Source organism: Crotalus tigris, unplaced genomic scaffold (assembly GCF_016545835.1).
Source record: "Crotalus tigris isolate CLP2741 ecotype Arizona unplaced genomic scaffold, ASM1654583v1 scf7180000017666.27876245, whole genome shotgun sequence".
Classification (NCBI taxonomy): Eukaryota; Metazoa; Chordata; class Lepidosauria; order Squamata; family Viperidae; genus Crotalus; species Crotalus tigris.
In genome coordinates, this window is record NW_024096551.1 from 3,413,686 (window position 1) to 3,427,168 (window position 13,483).

The 13,483-nt window shown below is 32.9% G+C and overlaps 1 protein-coding gene across 5 annotated transcripts in view; it reads right to left on the bottom strand.

Moving 5' to 3' along the window:
• Nucleotides 1-67: 67 nt before the first annotated feature.
• The window catches only part of ATP2C1 (ATPase secretory pathway Ca2+ transporting 1), a 58,717-nt gene continuing 45,301 nt past the window's right edge, over nt 68-13,483 (bottom strand). For all 5 annotated transcript variants that reach the window (XM_039336222.1, XM_039336223.1, XM_039336224.1 and 2 more), the window contains 9 exons: nt 12,371-12,468; nt 11,374-11,424; nt 10,181-10,347; nt 6,545-6,613; nt 3,741-3,857; nt 3,094-3,241; nt 1,939-2,034; nt 1,593-1,734; nt 68-807 (listed from right to left, as the gene is read on the bottom strand). In XM_039336222.1, the coding sequence (XP_039192156.1) occupies nt 674-807; nt 1,593-1,734; nt 1,939-2,034; nt 3,094-3,241; nt 3,741-3,857; nt 6,545-6,613; nt 10,181-10,347; nt 11,374-11,424; nt 12,371-12,468 (1,022 nt within the window). In that variant the 3' untranslated portion in view covers nt 68-673. The remainder of the gene's footprint in view (nt 808-1,592; nt 1,735-1,938; nt 2,035-3,093; nt 3,242-3,740; nt 3,858-6,544; nt 6,614-10,180; nt 10,348-11,373; nt 11,425-12,370; nt 12,469-13,483) is intronic.

The window sequence follows — 13,483 nt, forward strand, 5'->3', positions numbered from 1 at the left end:
AGATTACCATGGAAGTGAAAAACAAACAATTTTGTGATCCAGTTATATATAAAATTACTCAATCACATATTTTAAGAAAAGCATTTACTTGAAAATTGGAATATAGACTTTTCAATCACAAAAAGAAAGAAAAGACAGTGATCTGACAATTACATCCTGTGCAAAAAAGGATCAGGATACAAAAAGAAAAACCCATGGTACACAATGCAGAATAATGGAAATAAATACAGGAGCTGAAAAATGGCACTCTTGTAATTCAATTACCTAGATGGAATGCCTCAAATATTTCCATAATCAAATCCCATCACCTTCACCATAAAGCTTATTTTAAATAAAAGCTAAAACCTTTCATCTAGTTTATATTTCTATAGACATACATCTCTTAAGAAAAAAAGGTGTGCCAGACTCTTGACATAGGTTTCTTTTTAAAGTAGTCTTTCTCATACTTACAAAGTTCCATCAATTTGGAAAGAAAAATTATCTTTGAGGAAAAAAAATATTACCAAAGTTGCATAATTTATTACTCCCTGTCTGGAAGTTTAGAATTAAACAGTCTTTAATTTTACCAAAGTTTATTATACTTCAGGGAGAAGGGCTTGTCAAAAGCCGTTTATATTGTTTCTCCCTCATACATAAACAGCAGTTTCTAGTTACGTAAAGAATGCAATGTGCATCATACGTCAAGAAATGATCCCAAAGGTGGTGATCTACCATGCTTCTGGGTCTTCTCCCTGCTTTTTTCAACCTTCTTTATGATCTCTGATATTATACACACGGAAGAAGTAAGGCCCAGAAGAAATTGCAAATCTAAAAATAAATGAAAACATGGCTTTTCAATTCACAGTTACAAGAAAAACTTTTAGTCTGCCTACTTTTTAAATAATTAAAAGAACTGATATAAGATTGGGTTTTAATTTTAACTTAGAAGGGGTTACAGTATTTTCTTAATCTGACAAGATTTTATAGACTACTGAAAAGTTCAAAACTCTATTTTTAAAGTACATTAAATTATTTTGGACAATTGATCACCACAACAGTTTCCCCCCAAAAAATCTCTAGGTCCTGAGTCTAATAAAAGAGGTTTGTAAGAGAAACAGATCAATGCTGTTCTCAGAATAAGCTAATTTTAATTAATTACCACAAACTGATCTTGCTGAACAGTCCAAAGAACAGAAGGGACATAATGACCTTCAGGTTTCCCTTTTGTGAATATGTATGCTTTATTTACTCCTATCCTTCAGATCCTAGTTTGAAATAAATCATAATTTACTATTTACCTGGGCTGTCTGCCTACAACTTGTAAAAAAAAAACTGACACGAAGAAAGAAGAACACTAAAAGTCATTCCCTCACTTCTAATTTATGTAGTGCTGAATGTGCAAGAAGGAAGAGGAAGAAATAACTTGAACAAATTTAGGAAGAGAGAAATGGGAAAAATATGATTGAAAAGATTGAAAAAAAAACCAAAAGATTCTAATACAAAACATGATGCTTTATGTACAATTTTATTCATGTTTGAATGCCTTACTAATATAACACACAAAACATATAAAGATTTCATTCTGAAAATCAAACTTAGTTATGCCTCCTTACCTGTTATGCTTAGACTTTCTGTCTGAAAAACTTTCTGAAGGGGAGGGAAGTAGACTACCAGCAGCTGACCCATTATAGATCCAAGGACAGCATAACAGAACATCTTGTTGCTGCAAAGTCCAATCTCAAACACCGATTTAGTCTGGAAGTTAAGAAAATAAATTCTTCCAGTTGTTTATTCCATAAGAATCCAAAATTCTTAGTAAACTAAATATAACAAAATATTTTTCTATAAACTCCATAGAAACTTGAGCTTGCTATGATCTTAAACATACTGATGATTTATGTATCATAAGTTTCCCAAAAATATTTATTGCATAAATTTTCAAATCAGATGAACACATACCTGAGATCTAGAACTCAATGCGTTAAACATATCAAAAAATACAAAGCAAGTGAAAGTCATTGTTGTATCTCTGGGTGTTATAACATTGTCTCGTAGCTGCCAAAAAAAAGAAAAAAAGCTTAATTTATAAATTTAATTTATAAAGTTCACTAATAGTTTATGAAAACATTTTAAATAACTTTTCCTTAAGATTTGAAATGTTAGTATCATAAAGTATATCTAACTTTGGGGACTTCCCACTTGGCTGATTTGGGAGCATAATAATACTATTAATAATATAAAAGTGATATGATGGTGATGACGATGATATGCATTTACTTCAAATACTTTCTGCAGCTCCATTACAAGAACAATATTCTGATTTTCACCCTTCCACCCTAAATTGTGCACCAGAAAATGCTACTCCATCCAAAGTTATCTGATCATGAGTGTGTGGGTGTGACAAAATAGCTGCTCTGTCTTGCCAGGGCCCTCAGACTCTTAGGGCTTCTAGCACTGCCAGCATCATCACTGCATCTACATCTGTTAGTATAGCTAACAATTGAGAATTGGTCTTATAAATCAACAAAATATTCAGAGCTTGTTTGACTAATTCCCCATTTATTTCTTATTTCTTTTTTTCCCCATTTTCTTTTACCTGTTCTCAAACTGAAACTCAAACATTTACATAGAGGGCAGAGTTTTGTTTTGTGCTATTATACCACATAATAGCTATTTCTTTCAACATCATGCTATTATTTTAAAAAAATAAGCTATGAATTTATGAAATCTCAAAAAGTTGCATGCTGGTCTTTCTCAGGCCATAAAATATTCTGTCTTTCGTTAAAAAAGAACCTCAGAAAAATTTAACTATCAAATGCACTTGCTGGTATTCAAATCTTTTTTCACAGATTAATTTTATATTTTTTGTACAAAGCGACCCCATATTATTTCAATACTTATTTTGAAAATCTTTCTTCCCTTAGAAAACCCATTTGCCTTGGATACTTAAGGCTGTTATTCAAAAATCCAGAATGTATAGCTTTCCTGCTTGCATAGAACATATTATATGGTTCTTTAGATCTCAGTCATAGCCTATATATTTTTAGTTTGTAATTTCTGACATATATACAATACTGCAAGTAAATGTTAGCATTACAAATAGATGGTTCCTACCTCTCTCCAGAAGACAAATAGTGTTCCACATACAATAATTACAGATGAAACTAGAATTTTAATAATCAGATTTTTGGTCAAAATGCTGTCCTTGACATTTCGTGGAGGCTTTCGGATAACATCTTTATCTACAGGCTCAACACCAAGACTAAAAATTAAGAAAGCAAATAATTTTATAAAAGTTTATCTTAATTAATATCAAATAAATCAATTAATATGGAATTTGGTGTAAACTTAAGTATAGATGTATATTTGTCAATCCAACTAATCAAAATAGGCTGAATCCAGACTAGATTAGTGTACTGGAATCAATGGAATGTAAATGTGACTATTCAGGCTTTAATCCAATTTACTTTATCTTATACTACCTGCAAAATTATTACTTATGCAATCTCACCATGCCAGTATTAAAAACAATTTACCAGTGATATTAAAAAGCAATCCTTTGAAAATGATACAGAAATAAATGTTTAATGCAACCATTTTTAAGTGCTGTCTTGACAGATAAACCAAAAATTTGACATAGCTGCCTTTTGGATGGAGGGAACTGTAACAAATTCAACTACAGACTGCCAATTAATTATATAAGAATTTTTTTTAAATGCTTCAGCTTCAGTTATGCAACTCTGATACATTAAAAAAAATACCTTTGAGCTGGAGGTCCATCCATGATAATGTTGATCCATAAGATCTGCATAGCATTGAGAGGATTAGGAAAGTTCATTAATGTGGCCAATGAGATTAATGTCAATGCAGCTATACTCCTGTTGAAAAAAGTTATTTTAAACAGCTGTCAGCATAGCCAAAAAAAGGAAGGATGAGGGAGAATGTAAAACAGAAAACTATAATATAAATGAATAGCAAATAAATGTAAATACACAATAAAAATCCAACTGCTTTAAAGCTGATCACATAAGTTGGGGTGTTATTTGGAGCAACATAAAGTAATTATAGCTTTCACATTCAGATCACATAGCAATTCAAAATTTGCAGTATCCTCTGCTACAGAAATAGAGCCAATGATGGTTTTGTCTACTTGATAAAAATATGCATTTTGTAACAATTAAAATAAACAGAACTTTTCCATATTTATAAGAAATCACGGTTCCAATAACAAAATGTTCATGAATGTTTAGTTTACACGTTAATATAGTGTTGAAACCTGCACTAATTTGTATATGTATTAAATCTGAATGGCAATTCCAAACTTGGATATGCTTGGAAAATCTCTCCCAAAGCATTTTGATACATTATAAAATACAGAGTGTTTTCCAACCTTGACACCCTCTATTGTAAATGCATGGACGGGGAATTAAGTCCACATATCTGGAAGTTCCAAAAGTTGGGAAACAATGGTATATAAATTTCAAAAGGATGCTTTGACGCTGTAATGTCTTATTTGATTCTTCTAGTCCTTACAAATTATGGCCAACTTTTAAAAAAGTTGCCCATAAAGTTCCTGGTTTCTTTGTGTTGGAATTTATGCAATACTGTCAAAATGCAATATGTTTGGTTTATTTTTAATCTTAATAATTACTATATTGATAGCATATTTATCCTGCTCTTTAATTAAAAAAAACTCCTATGAATCCAGTATAATCAGGTTCATAATAAATAATGCAAGAAGACAGTAATAAGAAAAGAACAAAGAAAAAACATGATGGGATGTCAATTATCTTGAAGCATGAATCAATCTTTATTTTATTTTGTGAGTCTATTCAGGCTTGTATTGCATCACAGCCTCCCCTTGAGTTCATTCACTTTTCTCCTTTCTGTATTTGGGACCTTCATTATTTTTGCTTCTTCTCCCTGGGACAAGATAATTCCTCAGAAACTTTTTTGATAGCATTTAAGGAAAGGTCAATATTAAGGAAACAGTTCAAGGGAAAAGGATGTTTTAAAAATAAACAGGATGAGTGCAGTTTAGAATAAACTATGAATTTCTGCCTGAATGACAACATGCCCATATATGGTAGTATGTCGGATGTTGAAGTAACCTGAGCAGATAAGGACAGAGATAATGTATTCTGGTTAGGTGCTTCTGGTAGATTCTGACCTCTGCAGGCCTTTCCAATGGGACCAAAGGGGAAGGGAAATGGGGTGTCGCGTTAGGATGTATAAAAATGACTGCTCAATGTGGCTCGCGTGTGGTTCGTTGCGTGAGAACTTCCTGCAAGAAGTCTTGACTTGGATCCACCGCGCTTTGCAAACCGCTTTTTTTTCTTTGTTAGTAATAAATTTCGTTTTCTTTGCAACCCAATTAGTGGATTTAATTTGTTTTTAAATTCATGCGCAACAAGTACAAGGAATTGACTCACAACAGCTTACTAAATTATTTCCCAACATATATCCACTCCCTGTTTTCTTTAAGGCTTTTCATCAAGCGTGAATAGAATTGTGCTTTTTCTCATATGAACATATGCCTTATAACTTTCAGAATTGAAACAAATAAAGCTAATGCAGAAGGATGAATGAGAGGTATCATAGATATTAGCCAATATCATAGGAAGTTTCAAGGCAGATATAATGGCAGTGGGTTTTTCCATTCTTTGAATTCTGAGGTTTCATTTAATACCTATAATTAATAAATCATCTAGCAGGAGCAATCTGTAATAAGTAGAAAACTGCAAGTTACATAAAAGCATCAATTAATATTCAGAGAGTAATTTTGTTATAGAGCTGCAAAAACAAGCTGAAATCTATTATAATTTCAAATTAACAGATCTACTGTTAACAAAATCTTTCTTTTGTCAGATGCATGAACATATATTGCATAATAAATGTTAGTTTTCAAGGTGTTATAAGTACCTCCAACAAAATATCTGTAGTTCTACCGTTTTCTGTCATTTTAAGAACATTACATATGCAATAGAACGTGAAAGAGTTTTGAGTATGAAAACATCAGAGTTTATTAAGTTCCATATCAAGCAGTTATCATGCAATAGGGCTGACCATTCTTACACAGAAAGTACTTTCAGAGGGCCTTATAAGCCCTGTTACTATTGAGTCTGGCTGCTGCAATGTTGAGAAAATACGTACCTTATCAGATAGACAAAACTATCCAATTCTATGATTAAAAGCTGAAAAATCTATTGCATATCTGTTTTATCAATTCAACATTTATTAATAAAAAGACATAATTCATATTTGATTATTTCATGTAGTTCAAATATAGGTTGTCAAAATTTTTATCTGTGCAAATATTTTGTTCAAAATCTTATATGAATAACTTATATACAGATTTGAGCTGCCAGCTGCAGATATGACAGTGAATTTATTAGTTAGAATCATGATTAGGAAATATTGCAGTTAGGGCTGAAGAGCAAAAAGCATGCACAAGAAGCAATACCAAATTCAGTTTATTTCAAAATTAGCCATGCAAACATCTATGCAAATATTCTTGTAAACAAAATTTATAATAAGAAATATCTGACACTGCTTTCAAACTTACGTGCTAAGTTGAAATCTAACAAAATTTTTAATATTATTATAAATTCCTTTACCCTCTTCAATAGCAAACCTGAAATACAAAAACAAAGATAAAATGCTTAAAGAAAATGAACAGTGAAAAAGTAAAGATTTGAACAACATCCTAAAAACTCAGTGCTTATGACCATTTAATTTACTTTACATTCAGTGTTATCTAAAATGCTTAAAAAAATATTTTAGTCTGTTTCAGCTACTGTACATAAAAGTCATCACAATCAGAAGGAATGTGGTAGCACCTTATACAACTAACAAATTTTATTAAAAGACATAACCCTTTGCCTGTTTTACCTGAGATTCATTCATGACCTTTTCATCATCTGAACCCATTGAAAATAATTTCTGGTTTAATTACATCAAGACTTCAACAATTTCAGCCTCCTCATCAACCTTAACCTTTACTTGTTTATGTAATAAATCCACTTGATGACACAGTAAAACTTCAAAATAGAAATAAAATATAGGAACTACAGACTGCCAGGCATATATACATACTTCTAGCTCACACCAAGAACACACATCATCATATTTATTGTTTAATAATAATAACAATAATAATAATAATAATAATAATAATAATAATAATAATAATAATAATAATAATAATAATAATAATACCAAGCCTTAAGGACAAACGCATACAAAGTCAAAATTGAGAAGACAGCAACAGACAGTAAGTGCCGCCTATGCAAAGAAGCTGAAGAAACAGTGGACACTTGGTAAGCTGTTGCAAGAAGATTGCACAAACTGATTACAAGCAGCGGCATGACAAGGTAGCAACAATGGTGCATTGGAAGATCTGCAAAAAATATCATTTGCCTGTAAGCAAAACTGGTGGGATCATAAAATAGAGAAAGTCATAGAAAATGATAAAATTAAACTGCTCTGGGACTTCAGAATTCAAACAGACAAGCACCTGCAACATAACACCCCAGACTTAACAATTGTCGATAAGAAAGACAAAAAAGTCTGGATAGTGGACGTGGCAGTGCCTGGAGACAGCAGAATAGAAGAGAAAGAACTGGAGAAGATAACACAATACAAAGACCTACAAATAGAAATAGAAAGACTGTGGCAAAAGCAAGCAAGGGTAGTACCAATAGTCATAGGCTCCTTGGGTGCAATCCCAAAACAACTGGAGCACCACTTGAACACCATTGGCATGGACAAATTCGCTATTAGTCAATTGCAAAAGGCAGCCTTATTAGGAACTGCTTCCATCCTGCGACGATACCTGTAACACCATCAAACATCCACATCTGCCTATCTTAGGTCCTGGGTAAGGACTCGATAGGTAGACAAAATGCCAAATCCAGTCTGAACATCTGGCTGACTGTGCGATGATCCATAATAATAATAATAACTTTATTGTCACTTTGAATGTACACCAATCGGCATACATCAAAATGAAATTTCATTGCATACAGCTCTCAAAGGGTCACCACCTCCAATATACAAATTCTATGCTACAACTATACTAGAATTGCTCAACTAATTACAGTTGGAGTAGTTTTTTTTATTAACCCAGCAGACATTCAGTGGGTTAATGTATTCACCCAATGAGATCAATTAAGCCAAACTGATTCCAAGGAATACCTATTAAAAGACAAATCACCAACATCAAACAACAAAGCACCATTGTCTGTCATCTACAGCTCACAATTTAGGTCACTCAATTAGGAAGTTACAACCAAAACTAGATAATGACATTCCACTTTCTCAAGGGCTGTGTGCCAGGTTCATACTTGTAAGCAGATAATCAAGCAACCTGGAGCAAATTCCCACAAGCAACAAGCAACAGAATAATTATGCTAACATGGAAATTTTGCATTTGAAGTCCTTAACTAGCACCTGGTAATAATCCACAGCATAAGCATGGGTCTGCTGGCATTACATAGCATATTCCTCCATTTTTGTTTTTGTGGTCTTGATATAAAGCAACCTCAGCAATAAACTTTCACACTTGCTTCCACATTTACACCAATAGCTTCATCATAACCTTCCAAATATCATTCACTAAATTAAAAGCATATTCAATTCATTTTCAAATTATTTGAGATATCCCATTTTCTACTGGAAATGCTCCTTTGATTCTATATAGGACAAATAGGCTAGACCTTGCACAAAATAAATTAATTGACACATGTTTGCTATCAGGACTCAAGACCAGGACATGTAATATCAGAGGATTTTAACTTCCCAGGGCATTCAGTACAGATCTCAAAGTAGTTACTATGGAATAAATAAACTTTGCCAGCACAATTGAGCAAGAGATTGCTTAACACACATCAAAAGATTTCAAGCTATCATAGTAACTCTCAACAAACACAATGGTTTTTAACATATTACAATTGTTAATTGACAAGGAATTTACTATGCAATCTGCATCTGTATAACTATCCTGTTTTCCCTTTCCTCCCATCCTCCCAATTTAAACCCTATATCAGTTTAGCCATTTAATGAATCTGATGAAGTAAGCTGTAACGTAAAACAGTCTATGGCTTTTAATAAATTGTGTTAATCCAAAAAGGTGGTATCAGATTCCTCTTTAATTTGGCTGCAATAAACTAACATGGCTATTTTCCTACGATGTAATTAAAATCACTATTACTTCAGTTTTTTAACAATGTTTCAGGAACTTATATTTTATTATTAAAAAATATAAACCTTGAGGATATGGATGACTCTATCTTGATATTTGTTCCCAATATGATGTGCATATATTTTAAATACATTTAATTTAAAAAAAAAAACTTTTGTTCAAATGGAAGAACTCCAAACATTAAAATTACAAAAATAAAATGACATTTCGCTTCATATTTCTCAACCATGCATTTTCATTATTTGAATACAAGTTATTATAGTAATATAATTTTATCTGTACTATGGAACAGAGAATGTTAAATATCAGACCTGATACGCTGAAAAATCTTTATTTTATCCATTATCTATTTTTCCTTCTTGTTGTGTATTATAGATAAATATTTTTTCTTTTGTCCCTTCTACTTGATTTTGAATAGGATTAAGATTATTATTATTATTTGGCATTATTAATTAATTAGGAGAGTACAATGTTAACGCAGAATAGTAGTTTTGCTGCCTATTTACTAGCTTTGTTAGGTACACTTTTGCAAGCTTCCTATGGTGCGCCAGAAGAGGACAAGCTAGCTTTGCACCAGAAAGACACACAGCAGCTCTTTCTGCAGTGTCATCCAAGCCCCCCTCGTTCCCTTAGAGCTGCCTTGCAAATGGGTGCCACATGGGAAGGTTCAGAGTCAGCAGGAAGCTGACTGCCTGCAAAGAGCATCAACTCGTCTCCCCACCAAAGTGCTACCCATTTATCTACTTGCATAGAACATACTTTCAAACTGCTAGGTGGGCAGAAGCTAAAGCAAATGATGGGAGCTCACCCCTTCACACAGTGCTAGGACTTGAACTGCTGGAGCAGAAGCCATCTCCAGCATGATTAAGCTACTGAGCCACCACACCTCTTTGAATAGGATTATTCTATGGAATGCCAATTACTTTCTACACAAATGACATCATACAAATAATAAAATTATTACATTGCATGCAGAATGGCCCTATAATTCAAACATACATTATTGTTTGAAAGTCATCATCCACCAGGATCATATCAGCTGCTTCTTTACAAACATCAGTGCCGGTCTGCCCCATTGCAACTCCAATATCCGCAGCTTTTAATGCTACAGCATCATTCACTCCATCGCCTGTCATAGCAACTACCTCACCATTATTTTGAAGTGACTAAGAGAAAAAAAAAACAGGCTGATTATGTCAAAATATTTTACTAGTCTAAGATTTTATAATGAATGCGTGCTTTTAAATATTGCCTATCTCCTTTTATGAAGCTGAAGACTTCATGAACCTCTATACTATACACATCTATATACTACTAAAACTCTTGTGCCTTTTTGCTTGTAACCTCAACTGGGTTAATTTGGAAGATATAAGACAATTATTGAATCAGGGTACTTATAGAATGCCGGGATCCATGATTCCTGTGAGAATGAAATTTGGAGAAATTGTGGCCACTTCTACGCCACTGGGTTGCCACCTCTTCATTGCTGTTGTCATGTTGGTCAGTGGTAATCACATGATTCTTATTTCCAATGTTCCCCGACAACTTCCCAAAAGTCAATGGAGAAGCCAGAAGGAACTGTAAAGTTCATTGTTATTGCCAACCCTCCCTGCCACTTTCCCATTACCAAAGTCTTGTACTAGGAAGCTGGCAGAGAATGTCAGCAAAGAGGAAGAAAACAGGGAATGTCATCTGGCAGCAATCATTTATCGAGAGGAGAGGAGAGGAGAGGGGAGGGGAGGGGAGGAGAGGAGAGAGGAGGAGGGGAAGGGAAAGGGGAAGGGAAGTTTTTTGATGTTTCCTGCAAACCTCCCACTGGAAAACTCAATGGGGAAGTTGAAAGGAAACATCAAGTCGCTCCTCATTATTTTGCCTATGATCATTCTATTTCTCCCTTTAGGTAAGGAAATATATTTGAAACAATGACCCAGCAGACCAAGGGTTGTTGAGTATGAGATAAATGTATTAACATTTTATTAAAAATTATTTAATTTTGTTCTTTGAAATCAATTATATAAATATTGATTGGCTTAAATCAATGTTTTAAAGAAAACATTTTAATCTTAATTATCCCAGACTATTTTTAACATTGCCCTTTAACCTGAATAGCAGGATTCTCTTGAAGAGCTCTAAAGAATTTCAGGTAGCTGTTTTTGAATTAAAGTATGCTTGCTTAGAAAGTAGATACATACCTTAACAATTTTCAGTTTATGTCTGGGGCTTGCTCTGTAGAAGACTGCTACCTAAGAAGTGGAAACACTAACATTTTAACTATTGTAAAAGTTAAGCTATACAATGTTAATCTCGTACCTAGAGAGACATAAAAACAAGAAAACAACTCAGCGGAAAAGGGAAGAAGTATTTTTTTTCCAGTTCTAAATATTCTGTTTCTTTTTCTCTAACTACATTCATATGGCCTACCTAGTCTCTCTCATTCTCATTGCATTTCCAACCATGATTCCAGTGAAAACTATTTTTTGTTAAATACTCAAAACCTACAATGACGCTATTTCCACTTTCAGAGAATACAATATTCTCACTAGGAAATATAAATAATTCCATACAATAAGAAAAAAAAATAGAGTTAAGAGAGCCTGTATAGATTACTTAAAAGACCTTGTTGCGAAAAGAGCAACCTTGAGACATAAATTGTGTTTATAAATATTTACAAAAATTATATAGTAATAGCATTTGCATCCATACGAATATAAAGAAATAAGTAGAGGAAGGACAAAACCACTTTCTGGAAATGATATGGACCAATAGTCATTGTATGGGATGCATTACGTCAGTCCAACAACAAAAAAGCCCTCTTAAATCATTCTTATTGAAATATAAAAATAATTCCTCAAGATAAAAAATGAACAGGATCCTCTGGATAAAGAGAATATTTTACATTTGAACAATTTTGTCAAATGTGACTTTCTTTTTAAAGAATATTGTGTTGAATTACTGAAATAAATGTTGAAAGAAAACCTACAACTATATTTATTTGTTTCATAACTAACAAAAGTCAAAAGCTATAAGTTAAAAAATTATTGTTTAGCTTTTTAATTAGGTAAGTAATACATTAATAAGTATAAGCATAATTATATACTTTCTTAAATTGTAAAGAACTAAAATCTACTACTCTACAAACTCAAAAATTCTCTATCCTCTAAGATAACTTCCTTGCAATTTATAATTAACCTTCGGTGCTATTTGTGAAAGTTGCTGTATATCCAATGTATCCACTTCTTCACCCGAGATTGATTGAGAACTTTTGGAATACAATCCTAAGCGACTGGCTAGAAAAAAAGGAAAGAAAATAAAATCAGAAACTAAAGGACCCATTGGATTGGATATAGTGGAATTGCTAAATTCCCAGTAAGCATTTTGTTAACTAATAATATATATGTAAAGACACTGAAAATAAACACTCCACTACACACTAACGTGTAGGTGTGCAATGTGTGTTTGAGCATGCACACATACACAATTTCCTTTCAACACAGAAAAGCTTGATAGTTTAAGAAATATTAGCTCCACATTGTCTTTTGAAATAATGCTAGCAAATACGCTTATTCTTATAGCAGGACAAAAAAAATTAGTAAGATATAATAACTCAGTTTGCAAGTGTAAAATTACATTATTAAATAAATTATCATGAAAACTCCTCTTGCTTGGACAATTGACTGGTCCTTTAAGAAACAGGCTCGGATAGGCTAATAGCTTTTTCTGGCTGCAACTGCTTGCAGCTTCAGAAATATTAAAACACAGTTTCTTAGTAACTTTCCAATAACATAATCTGAGATAAAAGAACTACAGGTGGTCCTTAAACTCTTGTTTATACAAGATAAAAGAAATGTGTAAGAGGAAGGACAATTGTTCTTATGAATTAGATGCCTATAAGCTCATCTGTTATTCCAGGTATGTTGGGTTAACTTCCAGTACAACAAGACAAACCAACATCCATGTTTTTCTCTGCTCTGTGAATGAGGGATATTACAACCAAAAATGCAGATGAATGTAAGAACCAGACTTCCAAAATCCTCTCTGGAACAAAGGGTGATCTGGAGATTGCCCATGTGTACTCTAAATTTTAATGGCAAAAATTGACAATTTTACAGCTGTTTGTGATCAGCTGAGAGTCACGGGTTCCATTGTGCTTTAACAAAGAAATGGAGCCTTTCATGGAGTCATCAAATTTTACTCTTCAGACTGTTGTTTTAAGATGACATACTTTCAACTACTGGGCTAGTTTCCTTTCAATCCATTAAAAAAGAAACAAAATTCTTTTCAGCTTTGTAAAGTCTTTATTTT